The sequence below is a fragment of the Thermobia domestica genome, chromosome 10 (assembly GCF_964235325.1).
Source record: "Thermobia domestica chromosome 10, izTheDome1.hap1.1, whole genome shotgun sequence".
Taxonomy (NCBI): Eukaryota; Metazoa; Arthropoda; class Insecta; order Zygentoma; family Lepismatidae; genus Thermobia; species Thermobia domestica.
This window is the reverse complement of record NC_137463.1, coordinates 210,790,605-210,817,202: the sequence shown is the minus strand read 5'-3', so window position 1 is coordinate 210,817,202 and position 26,598 is coordinate 210,790,605. Positions and strand designations below refer to the sequence as shown.

The window sequence follows — 26,598 nt, the reverse complement described above, 5'->3', positions numbered from 1 at the left end:
CTTGTTAAATAAAAAATGGTGAGTTTTGCCCGTTTGCAAAATGGTCGGGTAAAGTGGACCTCCCTATCACAAAAACATAGGTAATAAAAATAAACGAACAATATTCACTTTCATGTTAGAATAATTAACAATTCAAAATTATTTGAGCACTACTTAGCTACCTCGAGCTGAGCAATATGTTATCTATTATTTACACAAATCACAAACATAACGCTCAACAACATCTAATACAGTGCATGTTTCATGCCACCACTCAAAACACTCTACGCACTAAACCCACTTTCCATTACCACAATCTTCACTAAATTTTATACCACAAAGAACGCAAGAGGCATCATTATTCTCAAGTTAATCATCATTCGAATGAGTGGAACGAGCGTTTGCTTTCTTCGTCGCGTCTGAACCGTGTCAAAAATTTAAACGACGAGATGATTTAAACGTTTAGTTGATGCTGCTAAAACTTGTTGTCTGAAAGGGCTGGACGTAATAACACATGCAGACCTCGTAGCTCTGACACATCCACCATGTGTTGCAGTTGGAAGACATGATGGTGGTGTTAGCAAGACTTGGGAAGGAGGATCTCGAAATCCGGAGTTCGATGACGTGGAGGGTAGACATATGACATCAGAATCCATAGGCATCGCTGATAATAGCTTCATAAATTTTACGTTATTCGTGCAATAAATAGTAACACAAACAATAAAACACTGTACTGAGAAGATCGAGCAAAGTGGACTCTACTCCAGTTTAGCCGCCATATTGAGGTCCACTTTAGCCGCCAACAGGGATGTTACATGTTTCTTGAATAAATTACATGGTATTCATTTTAAGGTCACACCAAGCTAATGTAACATACAGTGATATTTTATTCGTGATACAACATTGTTTATATAATCCTGGATGTACAGATTATAAGAAGAAAACCATAAACAAACACACCCTTGAAAAATGTTATAATTTTCTTCACACTTATAATAATGTCTTCTGACTCGACTTCAATGGCCTCCTTACTGAAAATTTACGTAGATGACTGGGGACAAGAGTGGCACCTTCTGTTAATATTACCAATTCGCTGTCCTTATTTATTCCGGAGAAAAACAGAGGATCCACTTTACCTGTCCAGGTCCACTGTACTTGCACTTCCTCTACGTACAGTTAAGGTGGAATCCGAATCACCATAACGAGTTGAAATTTCAATGCTCTCCCACCTGTAATCCAACCTGGGACTATGCACCAAAGGTGCGAGCAGTAGTCTCTACTAGTGAATACTTATTCGCTTCCCAATCGCTTGTCAATACATTGAGTGTCAACCAAACCTCCAAATGTAGGGAAGTACAGAGTATTTCGCTGAACATTACAAAATAGTCCAATACGCGCACCACTTACTCCAGTGCATTATCCCACACGCTTCCCTAATTATGACGTTCACCAGGGATGATAATGATTGCGATTTTGGTGCACGCATCTAGATTATATCTGTCCTGAATTATATTTAGTCTGGTATATAGATCCAAACAGAAATCGAGTGTTATCAAGTATAGGAATGTTTCAGGCCACTCCACAGAAACACGTTATCTTTTCCAAGAGTATCCAGTTTCAAGTTATTGTTCAAGATTAGGCTATAAAGGGACGGTGTCATATCATGCTGACAGTGAGAGAATGCATGAAACCCATCATTTTCATTCCACATAATCATTTCTTCCATGCTATTCCCATTTAATTTACAATCAATGAACATTTGATCGATGAAACGTTGAATTAAAACGTCACACCTATATTTATCTTATCATTTTCTTAAGAGTCAAATCCAAAATAGATTCGTATTACTGCAGAACTTGTTCTTATGCCTATTAGCATTAGTATTAACTTAGAGACAGCTCCAACCAGAGCCGGGTTTAACTTGGATGAGGCCCTAAGCTATTGAAGGTAATGGAGCCCTTTCTATGTCCAGCCATGCAACTGGTCCCTACAGAACGTAGGGACCCGATATACAGAAATGAGTAAACAAATGATATTTTAGGGAGCAAACTAGCAGAAGAGGGCCCTCATTACTTACATCATAGGAGCCTGCACAGCACAAATTGCTGTTGCTATATGTAGCCTTTATTATTATGGTTATTATTTAAAATCTTAGAGTGTATTTTGGAATTGTATATCCGGTTGTCTTTTCCTTTAATTTTTGTGGGCCCCAGGAGCAGGGGCGGCATTAAGCCGATTGGACCGATTTCTCCCAATCGGACCCCGCGCCTAAGGGGGTCCCGTGCTAGTGCCGTCTACTCTGCTGTCCAATTTAATCTATTTTCCAGTGCCGTTTTAACAGCATATTAGGTTCCAGATAAACAAGTTTTTTGTGGTCTCTATGACAAAATTTTGCTCCTAATACATGTAATAATACATGCCATTCTGCTCGCGGCGCACCCGGCCAAGTGGCTATGGTACCGTTAAGATGGCTCTGCTACTCTCGGTTGTCAAGTACATACAACAGCATATTACAATACAAGTACCTCCATAGACTCCACAAGGGAGGGTATGGCCTCTCCCTAACAAGGAAATGAATAGTTTGTATTAAGTTTCCAGGCATAAGCAAAAATTTTCTGAATTTATTGCTGCAGTAGTTTATTTTTTTTTTACAACCTCTGTTGTAAAAATAGATATTACGTCCAGGGAGTATTGTGCAAACCCCCAATACCCCCCAAATTTTCTTACATACACCCCTGAGCGTAAAAATATTGTTTTCTTAGAGTTTGTGTGTGACACCATTTTTTATTTTGAACACTCCGTTAAGCAAAAGTTCCTGGCGTTCTTACTGATTATGTAATGTGATACTACCGCGAATACTGAGATGGTATCAAATAAATCAGCCACAGTGCGACTTCTTTGCATATCCTTTCTCTTATTTCAGCGGCTCAAATCTGTCTTCAACATTGAGGGAGACGGGTAAGATCGTTCCGCTTTTTTTTAGCGATGTTCAAAATATTTATGAAGTTGAAAATAATGCTGTGGGGGATCAGGGAAGCAGAGTTGTCTTCAACATTGCAGAGGCGGGCAAAGGCTTATTCTGGGGAACATCAAATTCATATCACTTTCCTTTATGGCAGTCGGACACAAATTATCACATTTCTCCCCCCCCAAAAAAAACTTTAAATCGGATTATTGGGCGGGACAGTCCCTCCAGTTCCAGGATTGGGGGACATGTCATCCTCGTCCCCCCGGGATTTGCGCCAGTGCTTATTATAGCTATATTAGAAATACAAAACCAGAGGACAAACTTTGCCCTCTCCCGTGATTTTAATTTTAAAAAATCAAATCAGGAAAACCGAATGTATACTATCTTTTTTAGTAGTCATAATGAATAGGTAGCTGCTTATGAAGGTTTGTCTTAACTCGAATAATCCAATCGAAAATATGTCATCCATCTTCCATCAGTTCCTTGAGGTTTGTGATCGTCTCATCACCATTTCATTTTGTCTGCAGTCGATAATGATTTCAAGCTAATTATAACTTTCGTAAGTAGCTACCTACGATATTGTCATTAGCGTGCATTAGGTTTTCCTGACTTGAATTCTTTTCAAAAATATTTTCAAAGATTTCATACATTACGTGAGCCTCTTCCTATTTAAAAAGTCGAGAGAGATACAAGATGACAGACTTCAAGATGGCGGCCGTAATAAGCATACCCTCATATAAATGTCTACTTCCTCCCGGTGTTGGTTAACGTGTTTTTGTTTTCCATCCCTTTACCCGTTTTACAAATAAAATGAAATTTTCAAACGTCTTCTGACTCAAGAACAAAAACGCACTCGGTACCTCCTACCCGTTGACAATTTGAAACTGTTAGAACGGGATGTGGACGACTTTTCTGTCGATTCATCACTATGGACGAGTGTTCGGTACACCATTACAACCAGAAACAACACAGTAATTCAAAGAATGAAAGTACCCCTACCCCAAAGAAGGCAAAGGTGATCCCCTTCGTTGGCAAAGTGATGGCTACTGTTTTTTGGGATTCCCAAGGTGTGATATTCATTGATTACCTGGAAAGGGGTCACACCATCACAGGACAATACTATAGTGACCTTTCGAAAAAACTCCCGAGTCCAAATTCAAGAAAAAAGGCCACAAATGATGTCCAGAGGCGTTCTCTACCATCATGACAATGCTCCAGGCAACACATCAGCAGTTGCCATGGCTACTACTCATGAATGCGGCTTTGAACTCGTTCCTCATCCATTCTATTCTCCTGATCTGGACCCTCAGATTTCCACTTCTTCCCTAATCTAAAAAAGGCTCTAGCAGGACGACGTTTAGCAAGCGACAATGGCGTCACGACAGGCGTGGAGGGGTTTCTGTGGTCACAACAAGGAAATTTTCTACTGGTATAAGGGCACAACATCACGGTTGGAGCAAGTGTGTTGCTGTCCAAGGGGATTATGTTGAAAAATAAAGGTATTACCAAATCTGTACTTCTTATAGTTTCCTCAAGGCTCAAAACTTTTCAGTCACTCCTCGTATATATATATATATATAGTTGTAAATCTGGGGCTCCGCACTATCTAAGGGCGGCCCTGCCCAGGAGAGTTGGGTCCTAAGCTCTAGCTTGTTTAGCTTATACGTAAACCCGACACTAGATCCAACGAAAAAGCAAACGCACTTTCCAAGGTCATTATTCAGTTTGTATGTACTTTCTAAGCTTTTCCCGTACACTTTCACAAAATTCAACTTGTTTTCTTTCTTTTTTATGGAAGTAATTTTTGCTTTGAATTTGCTGCAATTGCATATGTAATGAATAACGGTTCTTTCTTTGTATATACAATCCGTTAGTTAGATGCTCTCTCAGTTATGTCACATTCTAATTGGTAGGTGTTTAGTACTTTTTCTCATTTTTTTTTTCAAGTGCCGCTAGCACTACTTTTGAGATTTCTTCGTTTATAGGTGATCTCATCCTCTTGTTTCCTGGTTGATCATAAACACTTCCCGTCTTACAACCTAGTCAATCAACATCATCACAGTTTCATGGACTATGCAGATTCTGAGACCGTCATTGGTAGGCCTTCTTTGTGGAATATAGCCATAGTTCAGATTTTATTGCAGAAATATTTTCACTAGAGGAGGGGCGTAACCCAAATATGTGAGGCTGCAATAGACACCGTTCTTAAAGGACAAGCTATGTAAAAGTTAGGTATGAGCCCAATTTCATTTATCGTAGACCCATGTGGGCGATTGGATAACTGAGAGTAGTAAACTGCCGCCGGAAATACACTTGGAAGAAACTTTGCGAAAATTGCCAGAACCAACCAGCAGAATTATATTACTCTGATTTCTGTAGTTAATTAAATAATTTCCAATTGACAGGAGAATGACGCAGGTGCACGCTTTTACAATCGGAGTGGTGACAGAGATAACAGGTAGAGCAAAGAAGAGTAGGGAGACGAGACAGGAGAGTATCATAAAGCAGTGTTGGCAGTACGTACACCATTTGTGATGGATCCACGATGCAAAATTATCAACTACGCCATCTGCTCTTGTCCGCCTGTTACCACCAATGTTATCAACTGATAGCTTTTATGTCATTATCTGGTGCATAGCGTTCCTGGTTCAATCCCAGCTCGCGCCAAGTAGCCTTTATGGTGGGTAAACACCACGTCCATGGGCTTTATCAGGAATTTTCATGTTTCGTCCCACATTCTTCAGTCCACAATTTCATTCATTCTCATTTCCGTCTTCTTTAGAATACCTGATATAACCGTGGTACCGGTATATAAAACTGAAATATTTAATTTTTCATTAGCTTGATCTTTCCAGTCGATTCAGAATGCAAGCAGCAAGTTATGACGTCGAAGAGTGTCCAGTAAACAACACTTAAATTAATTTCTTGAATAAACTATATTTATTAATTATCTATTTAAAGATCTATGCGCAAGTCACTTCCCTTTTCTTATCAAGTTCCTACTGCACGTTGTTTTTGCGCATCACGTAGGCCCAAGTTCAATTTCCGGTGTGATGATACTAAGCTGTGCATGAAAATCGACGTTCTGGTACTAATAGTTCCTGAGTTCAACTCCCGGCCCGAGAGCCTCCAAAATTTGAACGCATTACGTTGGTTCGGGTTCCACAACTTGATACAACCTCCGTGAGAGAAAGGGAGACTAATCTCAAACTAACCAAACCTTAGTTTCAGTTGCAGCTCTATAGTTCCCTGCATACAACTTTCAAGTTTACTTGCAAGCTTTCACTTCTGGTTTTAAATCACAGGTTCCATTTCAAGTTAGTAGTCATTATGGTGAACAACGCACATTTTTTTCTTCATTTATTAAAATTCAGCAAAAACGAGTGCTTATTTGCTCAAATGACACAAGTATTACCATTATCGCAAAGTAGTAGTCGGTTGTAGAGCAAAATACGTTGAAATGGCCACCTCCTTAAATTTTGCCACGTAGCTGTTCAACTATCATTATACACAGTACTCTGATGTTTCTCTTTTTTCTAATGGACAACAGTAGATGTACCCACATATTACTGAAAACAAGATTTTAGGTTCTCCCTTCTGCATATAGAATTTGTCTGACCTCAAAGGCTTGAAAGAAATTCGAATTGATTTGAATTTTGCGTCTTTTTCAGCAGCAAGGCTATATGAAACGTGAATCTACACCTTAAAGTGGGATACGAACCACATGACCTCCTGCCAGTATTCGAATCCGGGTCTCCCATTCCAAAGGCGCTTACTCTAACCGCTTATCCTCGAGTGAGCTCACACGAAATTCGAACACCTTGTATAGGCACATTGGTGAATCACTACCACCACCCCTTTTTATTCATTGTAGGTTAATCATCTAAAAACACTAAAATACACATTTAATTACTTTAAATGAAAAATTCCAAATTCCAAGTTATTTATTTCTAGTACTAAGAGTCCCTAGATATAGGTCTAATCATTTTACAATAATTGCATCCCCACAAATTCTTCCCCACCTCTTTTCTTCTTGTAGGTCAAATATACATAAATGAATACTCTGAAACACATGTTTAGGCCTAATTATTTTAAATGAAAAGTCCAAATAATAAATTTCCGCGATATGGAATAACGACTCCAATCCCCATTTATTTTGTATCACGTCGAAATTCCGAAACTTTTTTCTTACTGCAGACGAGGTTCGGGCCTGGGATGGTTTATAAGTGATCGAAAATTACTGATATTAGTGTCGAATCTATAGTTTTTGGAGTCGCTGAGATGAATAGTGATACTTCCGGTTTTGTTTAAATCCAAATTCAGTTCCCATTAGTACTGCTAAGGGGGACGGTGACACGTAAAAATAATGGAAAATGACCGATATTAGTGTGGAATTCATAGGTTTTGGGTCTCGCAATTGATTGGTGATAGTTTTGGTACCCTTTATGTCTAAAATGAAACGTATTCTCCCCGTGCGAAGAACGGGAATTCCGCTAGTATGATATAATATGAGAAATGAAGCTCTTGTATGTTACTCCCTTTTTACAATATCTGAACGAATTATCCGTAAATTTCCAACTTCCGTCTTGGTAAAATAATTTATGGATAAATGTTTTTCTTTATCGAAAAGAGATATATTTTGTTGTCAGAAATCCAGTGTCCATATCAAGACCTTGTGTTATCAGTGAGAGCAACGATACTGGAATAAACTTCGTTGGCGCTTGGTTTTTGAGCACAGCATATGGTTAAACTCGTTTCATAATCTACTCTCCCCAATACCACACACTTTCTTGACAGCAAAGAAAGGACTTCGCGTAAACACTTTGAATTTGACGGCCAACGGTGATTTCGTGCTTATTGATGACTCATTACGTCTACTTATCGCCCGTAGAAAATTTTGTTGACATGAATTTTATATATGTCGTATATCTATATGAAAAATCCCATATATGTTGCCCTTTCTCCTCAACCGAAAATATAACTTCAAAAAATCCCACTAAATAGGATTTTCCCTACAGTCTGGCATCACTGACTAGTGCCGTATGTTAGGCAAAGGATAAATGAACCTTTCAGTGTATATCACACATGTTCTATAGAGGATGATTCCACTGTTAACTCTGAAAACTTCAAAATCTGCCGTACAAACTCATTCGGGGAAATGCTTCAATTATGTTACCTTTGGATATTTTTACGTTTTACGTTAATAATATGCAACGATACAACTACGCTAGTTTTCACCTGGGGCAAGAAATTGCCCACTGACCAACCAAACCAAAATGCTCCTCCAAATATTTGCTCAATTTTGTACCCTCCCATTCCGGCGCCCGGGGCACAAATCCTGTTTGCTCCTCCTAGTTACGTCACTGATAGTATGATAGAGTTTATAATATTTAAAATGAAACAAACTACTAGTAAAATTTCATTTCATTTATAATACTAGTTCAAATAATTGTAGACTACTAATAAAAAAAAATAAAGATGTCCAAAAATGAGCTATTAAATTACAGATCATCCTACAATATTCTTTCTTCAATTATAAAATAATCCATTACAATTTTCATACAAGACAATACAATTAGTACAAGTGCTTCTCTGCTGACAGCTGCATAATAATTTAAGACACGCAAACGCCAAATGGAAATCTTGAGCTTATCCAAGGAAGAATTTAGTTTGTCGTCCTGCTATCAAGACCTTTCCTTTCTTGCATGTTCTTTCTTGACCAGATTCCACATTCTTGAAGATTCCTGCAGTCACGGAGGATACCGTCGCCTCTGGAACAGAAATTATTATGAAGCTTATTTTACAATGGTCACTGCAAGTAAAGACTTTGGTTTCTTTACGTGAAAGCAATAAAACTAACAGCTACAGAAAGTTTATTCTTTAAGGATTTCATTCAATCCTTAAGCACAAGGATTAACTGATTTTCCTCACATTTATATCGTTCATTTTACTCAGTATTGTTCGAACCATTGTTGATATTCTTCTCATTCTAAATAATCTCTGTATATTCTCCATAAACGGAAGTAAAGTAACAAATATAAGCCTAGCCTGTAATTTTGTTCTGTAATCCATTTCTTTAGAGGAGAGATAATGAGGTGGGGAACGGCCTAATTGTAACTGTTGATCTTGCGTAATGGTTTCTGCACCCATGCAGTGGAGCCTTATTCCGTGCAGAGCATAACGCAATGCAAAATATGCAAAAGTCATTTATAATGGTTATGCCTATCTTCGCAAAGTAAAAACGCAGATTTTGTGTGGCGTTCACGCAAACCCTTACGGGATGTGGCCTCGAGTCGAAGTCCCAGTCTGTAGGTCGAACCTTACGTTTATACTAAATATTGGTCTTCATAACCTGTGTTTGTATAAAGATGTAAACACAAAAGTCCAAATTTTAAATAATTTCAATATTCTTTTAGTTATTTCAACTTTACTAATAAACTACATTTTTTAAAAATCTTTTTCGAAGAAGAGTGACTTATGCCGTATTGTATGGCTAGGAGTGGTGTATACTTGTAGCCCCGACTGATCAATCTAATAGATATAGCTAGGAAAAAGTGTAGCTTAGCAAATTAATATGACGTTGAACCACCTTTCACCCTCAGAACAGCTCTGATGCAACATAGAATGGAGCATAGAGGTAATAAATGGTACCAAGTGGGATATTACTTATTCTGCGAGCTGTGCGTCACTCAGTTCCGAGAAAGAAGATGGAAGCAGAAACCTGCGCCGAATTTGTGTCTTCGAAACGGAACACAGATTTCAATTTAGATCGGAAACCGAGCAGACCAGATGAGATGTTCAACTTTATTCCAAACTTTATCCAAACAAGGCTGTAATAGCTCCAGCTGTGTAAATGGGAATATTATCATCCTAGAATATGGCATCATGCTCGAAAACAACATCTGAACCACAGGATACACTCGTAGTCTCCTAAAATGTTGACAAAACACGTCCAGTGACGTTCGTACAAGATTAACTGAAAACTGCGATTTTGCCTCCCGTAGCATCACAGAGTCGTCACCATGTTTCACGGTTAGGCAAAGACACTACGGACCATACCTTTCCTTGGGTGTTCGCCATACGTAAACATGGTCCATAAGGATGCGCACGAGTCGAGACATGTCTCAAATCTCGACTCGAGTCGAGACACGCTTTATAAAATTCGAGACGAGTCGAGACAAACGTATTTCTCGACTCGAATTTTCGAGTCAAAACACGAGTCCAGTCGAGACTTAGTAAAATTCTCGACTCGACTCGAATGTCTCCAAAAATGTCTATAATTTTTAATATTGTTTTGAAGAAAGTATTCAGTCAGAAACAGCCTTGAAACCAATTCCAGCATTTATTACTTTAGAAAGGTACAGAACGCATAAACTTAGTAGTTAATCTTTCGAGATCAAGATTTAATTTTCAGCTCAACTCAGTTAATTAGTGAAGTGCTGGCCGTGTATAGAATGGGGATGGCGTGCGATGTATCTGAGTTTGACCGAGGGCAGGTTGTAATGGCCCGGAGACTCGGCACGAAAATTTCAGAACCTGCAGGGCTTGTTCGGTGTTCAAGGAGTGTTGTGGTGAGTGTCTTCAACAAGTGGTGAAACCAAGGGGAAACGACGTCCAAACGTCGAGGGGTTGGGGGAACCTCTCCTCATTTCAGATATCGGATGTCGTAGGCTTGGCAGACTGGTAAAACAGGACAGGCAGTGAACTGTTGCGGAACTAACATCCGACTTTAATGCTGGACAAAGTACAAGGGTGTCTGAATACACAGCGCACCTAACACTCCTAACGATGGTCTTCCGCAGCCGATGATCCATCTATGTACGAATGTTAACAACACGACATCGGCAACTATGACTGAAATGAACACGTGACCATTGCCATTGGACCTTGGCGCAGTGGCAGAGCGTTGCATTGTCTGATGAATCCCGATACCTTCTTCATAATGACCATGGTAGGGTAAGAATACGTCGTGTTCCAAGAGAACAGCTTCTTGACACCTCTACTGCAGGACGGAGTCAAGCTGGCGGCGGCTTAATTATGCTCTGGGGAACATTCACATGAGCATCAATATGTCCAGTGGAGCTCGAGCAAGGCACCGTGACTGCCGAGGCATATCGTACACTGCTTGCAGACTACGTACACCCCTTCATGACGACATTGTTTCCCAACGATAGTGGCATTTTTTGACAAGATAATGCGCCATGTCACAAGGCCAGGAGTGTAATGGAGTGATTCGAGGAACACAGGAGCGAGTTCCAAGTGATGTGTTAGCCCCTCAACTTGCCGGATCTGAACACAATCGAACATATCTGGGATGTGATTGAACGTGACGTCTGAGCGCATCGCCCCCCTCCCCAGAATTTACGGTAATTTCGTGACCTATGTGTACGCATGTGGTGCCAACTCTCTCCAGTGACCTTTCAAGGATCATTGCGTCCATGCCAAGACGGGTAGGCGTTGTTGTCCGTGCCAAAGGTGGACATACTGACAATTAGGCAGATAGTCATAATATTGTGGCTGATGTGTGCATATATTTTAACTCGTATATTTCGTCTCGACTAGAACTTCGAGACGTCTCGTCTCGAATTCGAGTCGAGTCGAGACAACATTTTCTCGAGACGAATCGAGATAGGCCTAAATCTCGACTCGTGCGCATCCCTAATGACCCATGGTTTCAAATAAGATGAACTATGACTAATCCAACCTTACCACCTGTTTTCAGGCATCAGCGGTCTTATATTGCATGTTCGTAGCATCATTCACGTTGTGCTAAATCATTGAGGTGATTTAACAGGGATTGTGCCCGTGCAACCCGTGCAACCCGTCCTTGTCTGTCCATGTCGCGTAACTTGTAGCAGATTGTTACTGTTGACACAACTGTGGGAGATGTTGCTTGAGTTCTTCCATCACTTGCACCGTAGTCGCACGAGAGTTCTGAGTGACAATCCGGTTTAATATTTGGTGGTGTCCCTGAAGGTTTTCTTCTCACCACTCTTCCTTTCTACCATCGTGATTATGGCGTGAGCTTTGTAGTCTGTCACGTTGGACATTGTACCTCATGACACTTCAAAAACATTTACAATTTTTGGCACGCAACCAAGAGATAACCAAGAGTCAACAATTATTCTGTTCGGAAACCACATAAGACGCTCGTTTTACACTATCCTGTCCTCTGAGTTTACTGTACATTTCCTTCTACTGCTTCTCAGGTAGTACGTAACTTGTTCTAAAGTACTACCATCAACACCCTAGCTTTACTGTCTCCGTCCGACCGTTGCCAACCCATAAATATGACGTGTTGCCAAGCTCTCCACAAAATTGGTAATTATCTTTACATATTAGATATGAATAAAATCGGCCTTGGAGAATCGTCCAAAAGACACACAGTACTAGCAAACTACCATTTTGAGATTTTCCCAAGAGAACTTATTGATGATTAATGCTAATGTAATTGCTAATGAAAAAATAATTTATACAATGTAAAGAAAATCCGTAGAGCAGTTTCCGAGATAATAGTAAATATCGATTTCTTGCCCTTGAAAATTATTCTTTCTGAGAGTACGAAGAAAATAAAACCTTTAAGATTAAATTTGGATTCCAATGTGTTGAACAATGTTCCTTGTAGGGATGTGCATACACATCGCGATCAGATGGACAAACATAAAAGAAAAAGAAATGTTATGTGCGGAACATGAAATATATAAATCTGGTAAAATCTAAAATTTCATATATTTTCTCTCCTTTGATCATGATCGCAATATATTTTTTACTGTACTATTGCCGCTAGAAAGAAAAGAAAAGAAGATTTACGCAATTTACCAGTTGTTTCTTTAATATATATATTTCTCTTCAGTATGCAATTTCGTAGGTTATCAACAATTTACCAAGGTTCAATCTGACAGTTCTAGTTGTTATAATAATCACATTGTGTTTGCTACAGCTCTTGGCCGTTGTGTACCGAAACAAATAAGGTAGTGGTTTTCTTCCTTTCGTAACAAGGGGGAAAAAAGAGATACAATCCATCTTGCAATTGGCAACACCAAATAATTGACAGGAAATCAAGTAGATAGAATGCTTCTTACATAACATTACATAAGATTTGAATGATGGCCTATATAACTTTATATTAGGTCTATTATATTCTTCATATTACATTTTTTGATATTGTGTTTCATAGAAACGAGAGGAGATAACAATCGTGTTATTGAATCACTTGCATAATAAGATGCATAAAAGCGTCATCAGTAAATCTTCATTCTTCCTCTTATACAGTAAGTGTCAAGTATGTGCAAAATATCTTAATAATAATTTCCCAATCCTCTCTCCACTTAACCTTATTAAAGGTAATCTTATTACAACGATAAATGAAGGAGAATAACAGTTCGTTTATTATTCTAAGCAAATTGTGTATGTAGTAGCATTCGTATTTATTTCATTTCACAATTTATGTCAAGTTAATTGAACTTTCACTCTATTTTTATCGGAATTAGAGAAAGAAAGATTACCACTATTTTAATATTCCATCACGTATTTATCCCCCCCCTCAATTCTTTCTTTTTTTATTATATGTTATTAATCCCATTTTCAAGTATCTCTTTTATTAATTGGATTCGTCTTGACGTTCACTTTTCCTTGTCTTAACTTTCAAATGCTGGTGAAGAGTGGATTCTAGGGTAATAAATAACATATATATGTAAACACACACACACTTTTATTATCTACCAAATGAGGGAGAAATTGTTGAACATTGAAAGTATTCATTAGTAGGCCTTGTAGGTAATGTTTTAAGACACGTGCTGCTACTTCTTGCTCTTGTACGTAATATCCAATTCTACAGTTGAAAGGGTGGAGGAGAATGGAAACACCTAAATTCTTGGAGAATATTCCCATTAGGTCTACTGACTCTACATCAGAGCCGTAGCTAGAGATTACAGCGCCCGAGGCGAAGTAGAATTCACCTTACCAAGCTTTTCTTTTTTATTTTCTTTTTTTCTTTTCTTTTCTTTCTTTCTTTCTTTTTCTTTACACATAAGAGCAGCAGCTTTTGTTGCTTTGGTACTCTGAATTTGTATCAAGCTTCATGGTCAGACCATTCCAACAGCCAAAAGCAATCATTATGTATTCTTTTACAAATAAGAGCTGTTTTCAAGGCTTATTTTGGACTTTTTTTTTTTGTGAAACTTGGAAAAACTACCCTTGGTTGTATACAGGCGCACTTCGAGAACAGTTATGGAAATTAACAACTATTTACAATGTTTCATACTATCGATAAGAAATGAGATTTCAGTACATTGATTTTTTTTTTTTTTTTTTTTTTAATGTTCGAAGTAGGTAACAGCATTAATTTCCAGTAATAATTGTTAACTTTTGTAATGATTTTATTCTGTATATGAGAACACAAATAGCTCTTCAATTTCGATTCTTTTATGGTAAAAAATATTTTGTGAAATGTAACTGAAATTCAGGAGGAGCCTTCTTTGCGAGTTTCTCAATATTGATCAATGAAGGTGAAGAATATGTTTAATGTTTATTTAAAATATCAAAATAAAGTTTACCTACTGCATATGTTTGAAATTATAGTAAATACTTAATTTCTTAATGAATGAAAGTTCAATTTAAGGTTGCTTATTACTAGACTTCGGATTTTTGCATATTTACGTGTTTTTTTTTTTTTTTTTTTTCCTGAAGTGATATTGATATGCTCTTTAAACAGAAATTCGTTTCAGTTGTTTTGGGTTAAAATAGTAGAGTTTTATAGTGCATATATTTGCATATTTCAGAGGTTAGTGCATGTTTATGTCGTTATTGCATACAAATGCATATTTAAAGAAATGACCAAATTGATCATTTTGAATGTGCAATAACTTTCCCCATAAATGAAATTCCAAGTTTCTAATATAAATAGACTGAAGATCTTTAAATGGTTCATTGTTGTTGGTTTAGAATATCTACCAAGGTCATGTGAAAGGAGAATAAGAAAGGGGTGAGTGATTCATCCTCCCGGCAATGATGCATGATTGTTACTTTTTTTTTAAAAAAATAGAAGATATAAATAACGGTGTCAAATCAACAAGAACAAAATTTCCACTTTAAAGTTGCTACTGTTGTGTGTGTGTGTGTGGATTTGAAATTGTGTGGTCCTGTAGCAGTATAAAAATACCGAAAGAAAAATCTTCTAGAAGTGATCTGAAACAGGGCCTATTTAGTTATAGTGCGACATCCTTAAATTAAATTTTAATTAGCTCAAAAGTTTGTCCAACTTAGAACAAATTTTGTACCATTCAAATTAACAAAGGGGTAACATTTCAAAATTTGGGCCACTTTGATCACCTTTGATCACTTTGATCTTCAAATCTGAAATTTAACTACCTCAGAATTTTGTCCAATCTTTGTCCATTTTTATCCACTCAAGATTTTTTGTAAAATTCAAGTAAATGAGGGAGGGCCATTTAAAAATTTGTCCACTTTGATGACCTGTAGTGCGAGATCTTTAAATTCGAAATTTAACTAGCTCATAATTTTGTTCAATTTTCGTTTATTTTTGTCCACCCAAGAAAAAAAAACTTGAAAATTTAAATAAACGAGGAAGGACCGTTTTAAAATTTGGCCACGTTGATGACATGTAGTGCGATATCTTCAAATCTGAAATTTAACTACCTCACAATTTTGTCCAATTTTTCACCATTTTTGTGCACCCAAGACAAAAGTTTGCAAAATTCAAGTAAAAGAGGGAGGGCCATTTCAAAATTTGGACATTTGGATCACCTGTAGTGAGAGATCTTCAGATTCGAAATTTAACTAGCTCATAATGATGTCCAATTTTCGTCCATTTTTGTTCACCCAAGAAAAAATTTGGTACCATTCAAATAAATGAGGGAGGGTCACTTCAGGTTTGGCCACTTCGATCACCTGAAGTGCAACATGTTCAAAATCTGAATTTTAAATAGCTCATAATTTTATCCGATCTTTGTACGTTTTTGTGCCACCAAGAAAAATTTTGTACCATTGAAATAAACGAGGGCGGGTCATTTGAAATTTTGGCCACAACCATCAGTCTGACATGCTCAAATTCGCATTTTAACGAGCTTAGAATTTTGTTCAATCTTTGTATCACAAACAAAACATTTTGTGCCATCCAAATAAATGAGGAAGGTCATTTCAAAATTTGACTATTTCGATCACCTGTAGTGTGACATTTTCAAACTCGAATTTTAATTAGCTCAGGATTTTGTCAATTTTTGTACATTTTTGTACCACCAAGAAAAAATTAAACGCTCAAATTAACAAAGGAGGGTCATTTCAAAATTGTGGCCACTTCGTTCAACAGTAGTATAACATCTTTAAATTCGAATTCTAACTAGCTTAGAATTTTCACTGTTTTTTGTAGAGTTTTGTACCACCAAGCTACTTAAAATTCAAATTTGAAATGTCTCACTACAGGTGAACGAAGTGGCCACATTTTTCAATGTCCGTCCCTTATTTATTTGAATGGTACGAATTTTTTCCTGGTGGTAAAAAATGTACAAATATCCAACAATTCTGAGCTAATTAAAATTCCAGTTTGAAGATGTCTCACTACAAGTGATCGAAGTGGCCAAATTTTAAAATGAATCTCCCTCGTTCATTTGGATGGTATATATCTTTCTGTTGGTGGTTCAAGAATGTAAAAAAATTGGACAAAATTCTAAGTTTGTTAAAATTCGAATTTGAAGATGTCGCACTACAGGTGATCGATGTGACCAAAATTTCAAATGGCCCTCTCTCGTTTATTTGAATTGTATTATTTTTCTTCGTGTTTCACCAATGTACAAAAACCGGACAAAATTATGAGCTAATGAAAATTCGAATTTGAAGATGTCGCACTAAAGGTGATCAAAATGGAGGTTTTTGAAACGAACCTCCTTTGTTAATTTGAATGGTACAAAATTTTTCATGGATTTGGATCAAATTTTGAGCTAACTAAAATTCGAATTTGGAGATGTTGCACGACAGGTGATCGAAGTGGCCTAAATTTTGAAATGGCCTTCCGTCGTTTATTTAAATTGTACAAAATTTTTCTTGGGTGGACAAAAATGGACAACATTCTGAGATAGTTAAAATTGAAATTTGAAGGTGTAGCACTACAATTAATGGACCCTCTGAAACAATGGATTGAAGTTGAGAGACCTTAACAATTCAAGGAGAAAGTATATTTTGCAAAGTGTATGCTAAACAAGTAATACTTTCAAAGTAAGTATGCTTGTTTTCAGAAGGGGACATTTCCATTTTGTTCGACAGCAAAAGCTTAAACTTCAGCAGCGCCCTATTTTTTGGCCGCCTTATATAGCAGTTTGAAGTCCGGTAAGGAGTTCTATAAGTATAAAACAACAACCCAGGTGCGGTTTTTTTTTTTTTTTTTTTTTTTTTTTTTTTTTTTTTTTTAATACTCGACAGAGATCATCCCAAGGAAACCCCTTAAAAAGTATTTCGGGAAGAAATGAACAACCCTTTTGAAAATAAGCTCTACAATTAATTAAAATATTTGGTTTACAAAATCTAAAACTTGCCACAGCAATTACTTTCTGAGATAAGTTTTCCTTTAAGGAGTTTATGAGATGATTTAAATATAAGCTTGTGTTGCTTTGATATGCACCTAAGTCTCTGGAAACGTAACTTTCTTACTAAGTCTTGTTTTCGATAACTTTATCTTCTTCCCATTCATGCTCCATGTCTCGCTCAAATCACTTTATTCCATTTAAAGTATCAATATTATATATTGTAAATTTATATATAACGAACAATGTTACGCTGTTTGAAACGAACAATGTTACGCTAGAAGAAAATATTCTAGGATTAACACATAATTGAATACAAAAAGTAATTTTAAGTGGATTTATTCTCTTTTAAACAAGAGCATAAGGTTTTGAATACAGGCTTTTAATACAGTAAAAAATACCTTCAACAGGCCCCTTATTAAACAGAAATATTTCACGGTCCCATGAATTTAACGGTAAAAAAAGGTGTTAAATTCTCTTGATTAGTCGGAACCTGTGTTGCAAACAACGGATGTTAAAATATACTTTTTAACGGAAATTTTCAAGTTACGGAATGCATCGTTTACAAAAATTTTAGACATTCTGTGAGAGGTTAGATCAGCGTTTCCCAACCTTTTTCAACTTGCGGCACACTACGGGTGTAAATGAATTCTTGCGGCACACTTATAGATATTATTATTATTTGCAAATATAAAATACCATGGTGTTTTTTTTCTATGATTACTGATCTGCTCACAGAGATGAAAGCTCGATCATTGGTTTTCCCGTGTGCTAATTCATTATGTTTATTTTTTAGTCTAATTTTAAAATAGAAAACAATTGCAATGAAATATAGGACTCAGATTTTTAAAAATATGCTTTCTTTTTCGAAGCCTATATCCAACCTTTCACTAAGAACAAAGATCACTAAATAACGAACGAACACACAAATGTATTGTACTTTTAACTTTGCTGTTTTAACCAAAACCGGTGCATATTATTGCAATCACACAGCTTGCGATGCGTCGAAGTCAAAACACAGCTGTTGAATAAAGTGTTGTTCTGTCATTCACGTGCGAATGAGTGTTCTACGAACGTTCACATGACGCGTACCGTACAAGTGCTTCCATTTCTCGGTGTTAGTATGACTCTCAAATGAAGCGTAACCAAGCAGCTAACCGTGGAAATGTGTACGAGCCGTAATACTGTCTACTACACAGTAATAGGTGTAGAATAACATATTACAATTACAGTAAATTTTTCCATGGTAGAAATTCATAGTAATGTGAAATACAAAAATATACATATTTTCGTATGTCTTGCAATTTGGTTGCTATAGAATTAATAATTTTGTTTCCATTTCCTCGCGGCACACCGGTTAGGAAACGCTGGGTTAGATATATGAACGAATACGCGACCAAACGTACTAGCGACAATACGTACCACCGACAAAACGTACCACTTACCCTGAGGGATGCTTGTGAAGGGTTTTCTAAAAACACTTTAAACAACGACAAGCGACAAAATGTACCACTTGACTGGAGGGCTAATTGCGAAGAGTCTTCCAATCAGCCATCAAATAATGACAGGCGACAAAACGTACCACTTGATAGGACAGTATAAGTATATACAGTATATATCGGCCAAAATAAAGTTAAAAGTTGAACAGATTGGTGGTGAGAAAAGTACCGATGCAAGACCAAGACTATGACTAAGGCTAAGACTAAGACCATGCCTGCAAGATTCTCGCAACACCAAGACCAGCAAGAATCTTGCATATGCAATATTTGAATATTTGCTGATTTCCATCACACTTTATCCAGGCTTTGGACCAAGGACGGATATACATTATTAGAGGGCACGGGCGCTTTCTCCCACAAGGGCCACCAGCATCTCAGTGTCACAAATCAAGTTGCACAGTTTCCTTTCTACAGTAAGTCAATAGTATTAACAATTGACAATTAAAACCTGATATTCTTTCATCAGTATATCATTCTGAATTGTACAAAATATTATATGAAGTTCAATGAGAACGTATACTATATTACAAAATTAGCAGATGTTTTAGTGTACTAGTTTTTGATGCTACTGTATCTATCACTTTTGCATTCGAAATATTTTTTAATAAATCTTTTTCAATAGACATCAACATAAATGTTTTCAAATGTTCCTGAGACATGGTACTCGTTAGCCTATTTTTAACGTATTTCAGTTTATTTCAGTTTTGAAAAATTTCTTTCACATGTTACCTGAGTTACGGGCAAAGTCAATAAAAATTTGTATGCTGGAAACCTGGATAAGTATTACTGCAAAATTTACAATTCTGCAAAATTAAAAAGCAGCACATTGGACAATTTTGCAACACGTTTTGCATTCGCTTTCCTTGTAAACAAATGTATTTTCTCCAGTGTTGGGTAAGTTACTTGTAAAAATGTAACGCGTTACAAGTTACTTTACTTTCTCTTAAAATGTAACGCGTTACTAACGCATTACTTGCCTCAAAAAAGTAACTGTTACTTTACTTCGAAAGTAACGCGTTACTAACGCGTTACTTTTAGGTCCGAAACTTTGAATATGTGAAAAAATCTTATTACTTCAGTTTTCCGTACTACTATTACTACCGTTATTATTATTATTATTATTATTATTATTATTATTATTATTATTATTATTATTATTATTATTATTATTATTATTATTATTGCACGTTCTGAATCGATTTAAGTAAATGCAAGGACAAATTTTTACTTGACAGCTATATGAACATTTTAATGTAATGCAACATTGACTAAAATGCCATAGGCGTACTGCGTTACTCGCAGGGATGGGCACGAGTGAATTCGAGCAAGTTTTCTTTGAAACTCGAGTCGACTACAAAAAGACATCTTTGAGCTCGACTCGAGAACTCGGCTTGAAAAATTTCCTCCAACTCGACTCGAATTCGAGTCGAGTAGAGCCAAATCTGGTGTGTAGTTTCGAGTACTCTCTTTAAGTACCTTACATAGACAATATAATTGTTATGAATGGTACTACAACTTTATTATTATTATTATTATTATTATTATTATTATTATTATTATTATTATTATTATTATTATTATTATTATTATTATTATTATTATTATTATTATTACAACACTGTGTATAAACATGAAAGATAGGCGGTTCATATCTGAATACTAAAAACGTAGTTGATTGCCAACCTCGGTAGTCGTGAAGTCTAGGAGTCAAGGACATTGTTCACGAGCTTCTGAATTTCGGTTGAGGGTCTAGGTTTAGTATTTGGGCTCGAGCCAAACATTGTTAAAAGTTATAGGGCACAGGTCAAATATCTTCAAGACTGCTCGGCCCAGGTTTAGAATTGTCAACGATTCGAACAGATCAGCTCACAACTCATCCACTACCAACCCAAACCGAGAAGTGAGCCGAGCCAACAGCTCACCCAACCGAGTTGGCTAGAGCCCTTTGCTCAGTTGAGTCGAACCGAGCAGATGGCTCATCCCAACCAAGCCAGCTCGAGCCGATGGTTCACCCCCAAGCGAGCTGGCTCGAGCCATCGGCTCAGTTAAGTCAAGCCGAGCTAAGCTTGTTATAAAAAATCTCTTGTAGTCTCGCTATCGAGACGAGACGAGATGCGAGCAGTGTCCCCTCTCGTGAGCAACACTAAAAGTATTCCATATTACTGCTTAACTTACATTACTTATGGCTTTCGCTTTCCAGTGTAATCAGGTCATGCATTCAAAACGAGTTAAAACGAGCGAGCCATTTATCAAACTCGACTCGACTCGAAACTCGACGCCAAAAACAGTGAATCGGCTCGGAACTCGACTCGAGAATATTACTTTTGACTCGACTCGAAACTCGACTTGGATTCGAGTCGAGTTTTAGCTTGACTCGTGCCCATCCCTATGCGTTAGAAAAAATGGTTGCTTATTATTCTGCTAAACTAATTATATAATAATAACAATGTTGCTATGTAAAATTAAAAATACAGAATATAGAGAAACAATACACTACAACTGACAAAATGAGAACACATCAACTGGTTATGAATCAAAACTTGCCAATAACTCTAAAATCGATACATGCTTTTTAAAGCTAGTTGTTCCAAACTCTATAATCAACGGGACTTTAGTATAAGCAAACTGATCTAAAAGAACTCTAATATTACATACCATCAACATTACATCAATAAAGAAGGCCTGCTCATCAGAACACAGTTTATTCATATTAACCCCTTACTGAATGCCGTTAATTATGGTACCCTAGTTGTTGATAAATATTTCCCGCCGGGGCGCCACTTTACTTTTAAATTCTGTTCACCATCATCTTCAGCTTTTAAGAAAAATATTCTTTCAAATGTTCGAACGATAAAATATTTTCGTTCTCCATCTTTATAGAAACAACACCAATCAAAGTAAAATAGATTACCAGTACCACTGCACTCGTAGTTCACTCACTGGTTGTATTGATTTGGAGCTGTCAAAATCTAAGACAAAGTCTTTCAGGTGCTTGCAATCAGTACACGTTATTTCCCTGAGGCTGTCCTTATCTTCCAAAAAACAGCAAGTGGCACTATGTTTTGTTATATAAATAAACAAATCAAATTATATCTATGAATGTATTTGCAAGCCTACCAACATAAAGTTAGTAAGATGGAACGGGAAAATGCACACCGAGATTTCCCGTTCCGCCTTACATTAAGATGAAAAGTGATAACAGGTTTTACATGCAAATTTCATTGCTAGAGATCATAAGGCGAAACAGGAAAAGGCGAACAGTGCAGGAATCGTCGGTCACTGACATCGTTCATGCTCCATTGTTCCTGAGAAATTCACTCACAGGAAAGAAACATTTGTTTGCGAAAAAATTACATATATTGTAGTTACTCATCCGAAATGTAACGCGAAAAAAGTAACGCAAACTAGGTACGTTACTTAAAAATTTGTAACGCGTTACCGTTACAGTTACTTTGGAAAAAATGTAACGCGTTACTAGGAAACGTTACTTAAAAAGTAACGCGTTACAAGTAACGCGTTACTTGCGTTACGTTACTTCCCAAGACTGATTTTCTCCTAATTCTGAATCACTTGCACCATCAGCACAGTCATTTTTTCTCGGTTGTGCTCGTCATCAAGACTGCCTTTCAAGGATATCCACGTCCTTTAAAAGTCCAAGAGAATACATTTATAGTATCCTTGGAAACTTCTTTACTGATTTTTTTCAGAAAATATGTAAGTTTATCGAAAGGCACGTCTGGAAGTTCTGTTACTTGGTTGAAGTGTCTAGGGTCCAAATAATCCATGAAGTACATTGCTTCTTGAATCTTGAAGAAATACTCGAAACTACCATGTCCAATATTGTGTTGAATGCGTCGATGCAGTACTTGGTCATTGGATAGAAGCAGCTTCATCTTCATATTCACAGGAAAATCTTTGTCCATCTCTGAAGGCGAACTGTCGACAGGTCAATAGAAAAAAAAATCACGTTCTAAGTCTTCAAATTTGTTATTGGGCCATTCTGCAAAGCTTAATGCTGCATTCTTAACGGATTCAAAATCATCTCTCTACTCTTTCACTGGGAACAGAGTAGTCTGCACCATCCGATAGAACTACACTAGCAGCACCCTCTATTTGGAGATAGTTTGACAGAGAGGTTGTCACTTGAAATATCTTAAGGAACATTTGTGCTGTCCGAGTTGTTTTGAACTTGATCTTTTATATATCCTTTCGCTTTACACCTAGCTTTTGGTTTGATATTTTCTGTAGAAGCAATTTTCTTAATTATTATGGTCAACTCTATATACAAAGCACTTTCTGGGTTCGAAAAATGACCAAACTTTTTCTGAAAAACAGTGTGTTTTCTACCATCTTGTTTCCGCAACAACTGTAAGACGCCTTTGTTAACATTTGATCTTCTAAATGTCCATTCGCTGATAAGACTCACGCATAAATATCGCACTGTCATTCAGCAGAACAATGACACAGAATCAATGCAATTTTTTGTCAGATCACATATGACATGATTGAGTATATGAGCGTAACACCACACGTGTAATTGAGTTTCTTAGTGCTTAAGCGGTTAGCGTATGCGCCTTTGTCGTGGGAGACCTGGGTTCGATTCCTGGCGGAGCTCGTGTGCTTCGGATTTCCCTTAAATCACTATATCCCGTCTCATATAGCCTCGCTGCTAAAAGGGCCGTTAAACTCAAAATCAACTGAATCACGCGTGTAACTGATCATAGGTGAATTGAAAAAATCCGAATATTGTCCTTGCATGTTACTTGAGCCATCGGTTGAATTTCCAATACACTTCTTAATAGCAAGGTTCAACTTCTGCAGAATTTCCAGCAATAAACCGCAAGGACACTGGCCTGTGGTAGATATGCATTTTACAATGACAACAATATTTTGTTTAACAATCATTTTAACAACATACCGTAAAACAACAGAGCACTGGCCTGAAACTACTATATCTTGAGTAGTGTCTAATAGAACAGAAAATATTGAAGCTTGAGAGACTTCTTTCGAAATATCTTCTCTGATAAGTGTGTTGATAGAATTCAAAACATAATTCACCGGTTTTGGCCAGGCGAGGTTTCGGCCCGGCGAGGTTATGGGCCGCGAGGTTTTGGGAGGCGAGGTTTTGGCCACGGAAGGTTTTGGTCCGCGAGGTTGTCGCCGCGAGGTTTTGTACCCAAACCACTTGGCTGTTATTAGTTTACTTAGATTGAAATTTGTATCCCAAGGGAAAATGATTCAGATATATTGTATCTTTCAAATATTTTCCATAAACCTTGTTCTCTTGCAAAGAATGCACTTTTCAGTTTACATCCGAGGTATAACTCCAACTGGGAATCAAACTCGGGACACACACACACACGCACTGAAAGCACGAGTATTATTAACGTGGTCACGAAAGAGCAATATTGGAATAAATAGCTCAAATAAAATAAGATTTCCAGTTATTACTATTATTATTTACAAATCAAAAGCAGTTTACTTTTGTGTTTCAATGTTAAGTGTCAAAATCAATGTTATATTTATTTATTTATTTATTGCATACTTAGCGTTTTGTTTATTAATTATTTAGCTCTTACTTTGCACGAAGTTAGTAGTTAAATGCTTCTTAGTAAACAATTCAATTGAGTAACTTGAGTACACCCACAGGAATATTTAACATTAGTTTTCTGTAGAATAATTTAAAAATCATATACCTATAGCAGAAAATGCATTTAGGAGGTATATATATATATATATATATATATTATATATATATATATATATATATATATATATATATATAGATAGATAGATAGATAGATAGATAGATAGATAGATAGAAATATTCCTGACTATGATAGATATGTAGATATATATAGATAGATAGATTCCTGACTATTTTTGTCTTTCTTTTACACTTTTCAGAATTACCGATCTCGACAGGCACTCGAACATAGGAAGTTCAAAGTTCAAGAACAATTAAAAATCCGACCATACTCTAGAGAGAGATTAGAATTTTCTATTGGTTTCACGTCACGATTGTCGGTCCAATGCCCAAGTCATCTCGACTACAAATGAGGGGGTGAGCGCAACAGTGGTCTAACCCACATTTTTTAAAAATGGAGAAAAATCAAGTTAAAGTTAAACACATGTGCTTTTTGTACAATATACCAAAAGCAACTACTAGTGGTTGAATGTGTCATACATTGTACATATACAGGGAGTAGACAAAAAAATCTAAAAACACTTCATACAGGACACGTAAGTTTGGCTCTCCACTGTACAACACGTTTTGCGGTTGCCAATCTTTTTTTTTTTTTCAATGTGTCATCTGGACCTTCCTCTTCCTTCAGCAGTAACCAGTTCACCTGTGAGTGTCGTGGTATGAAAGTGGTGCGGTAAAATGGGCGACCTGACACAGTTCCAAAGAGGCATGACCGTTGGTGCCCGTCTGGTTGGAGCTTCAGTGACAACAGTGGCGAACATTGTGAGGGTATCGAAAGGCTCTGTGTCCAATGTCACGAGGGCATACACAATTCATGATCAAACGACGTCCGCAAAGCACAACCGTGGTTGAAAGATAATCCTGTCAGATAGGAACCGGAGGGTATTAAAACGGATATTAGCACCTAAAAAGAAGATAACTGCAATGAAAATTACGTCTGAACTCAATTCCGGCCTACAGAACCCGGTTTCATTGAAAATAGTGGGACGGGAACTTCATAAAATGAAAATTCATGGCAGAGCCGCTATCACCAAACCCCTGGTCACAGCAGTAAATGCGAAGAGGCGTATCCAATGGTGCAGGGACCACAAGGCGTGAACTCATGAGCAGTGTAAACACGCAATGTGGTCCGATGAATCGACCTTCACCTTGTTTCCAACAACCGGTCGTGTTTACGTATGGAGAACACCGCCGCAGGACTATTATACAGACTGTCTGCTCCCAACTATAAAGAATGGGGGTGGTTTTTGTACAGTATGGACAGTGATATCGTGGTTTTCCGCAGGTCCCATCATAGCCCTGCATGGAATGATGAATGCTAAGGCGTATGAGGCCATTTTGGAGGACTAGGTTCTACCCATGGCCCAAATATTGTTCCCTGGTGGTGATGACATCTACCAAGATGATTTGGTACCCTGTCACGCTGAAAAACTGTGAAATCATGATTTGAGGAGCATGACCATGAGCTATCACACCTCCCCTGGGTCCCACAATCACCAAATCTGAACATGAATTATCCATTGTGGTCTGGGTTAGAAAGGCGTGTTCGGTCTCATTACCCTCCACCAGCATCCCTTAAGGAACTGAAGCATGTTTTGGAGGAACAATGGTACAAAATTCCACATACCACGATTCAGGAGTTGTATACGTCCGTTCCACATCGGATCCAAGCTGTTGTGGACGCAAAAAAGGGCCCCACACCATACTATGTATGATTTTCACACTTTTGCAAACGTTTTAGATTTTTTGTCTACCCCTGTATATATTTTGTACAAAAAAAACATGTGTTTAAGTTTAACTTGATTTTTCTCAATTTTAAAAATGTGGGTTAGACCACTGTTGCGCTCACACCCTCAAATCATATTGGCATCACTGAAGCACCGTTACGTTTGAGTAAAACCAAGTGAGTTC

The 26,598-nt window shown here is 37.3% G+C and overlaps 1 protein-coding gene across 1 annotated transcript in view; it reads right to left on the bottom strand.

Moving 5' to 3' along the window:
• Positions 1-8,359: 8,359 nt before the first annotated feature.
• The window catches only part of LOC145662162 (uncharacterized), a gene marked incomplete in the record, with an annotated part of 54,449 nt that continues 36,210 nt past the window's right edge, over positions 8,360-26,598 (bottom strand). Inside the window, 1 exon segment of the mRNA XM_081727497.1 lies at positions 8,360-8,718. Coding sequence (XP_081583623.1) covers positions 8,613-8,718 — 106 coding nt within the window.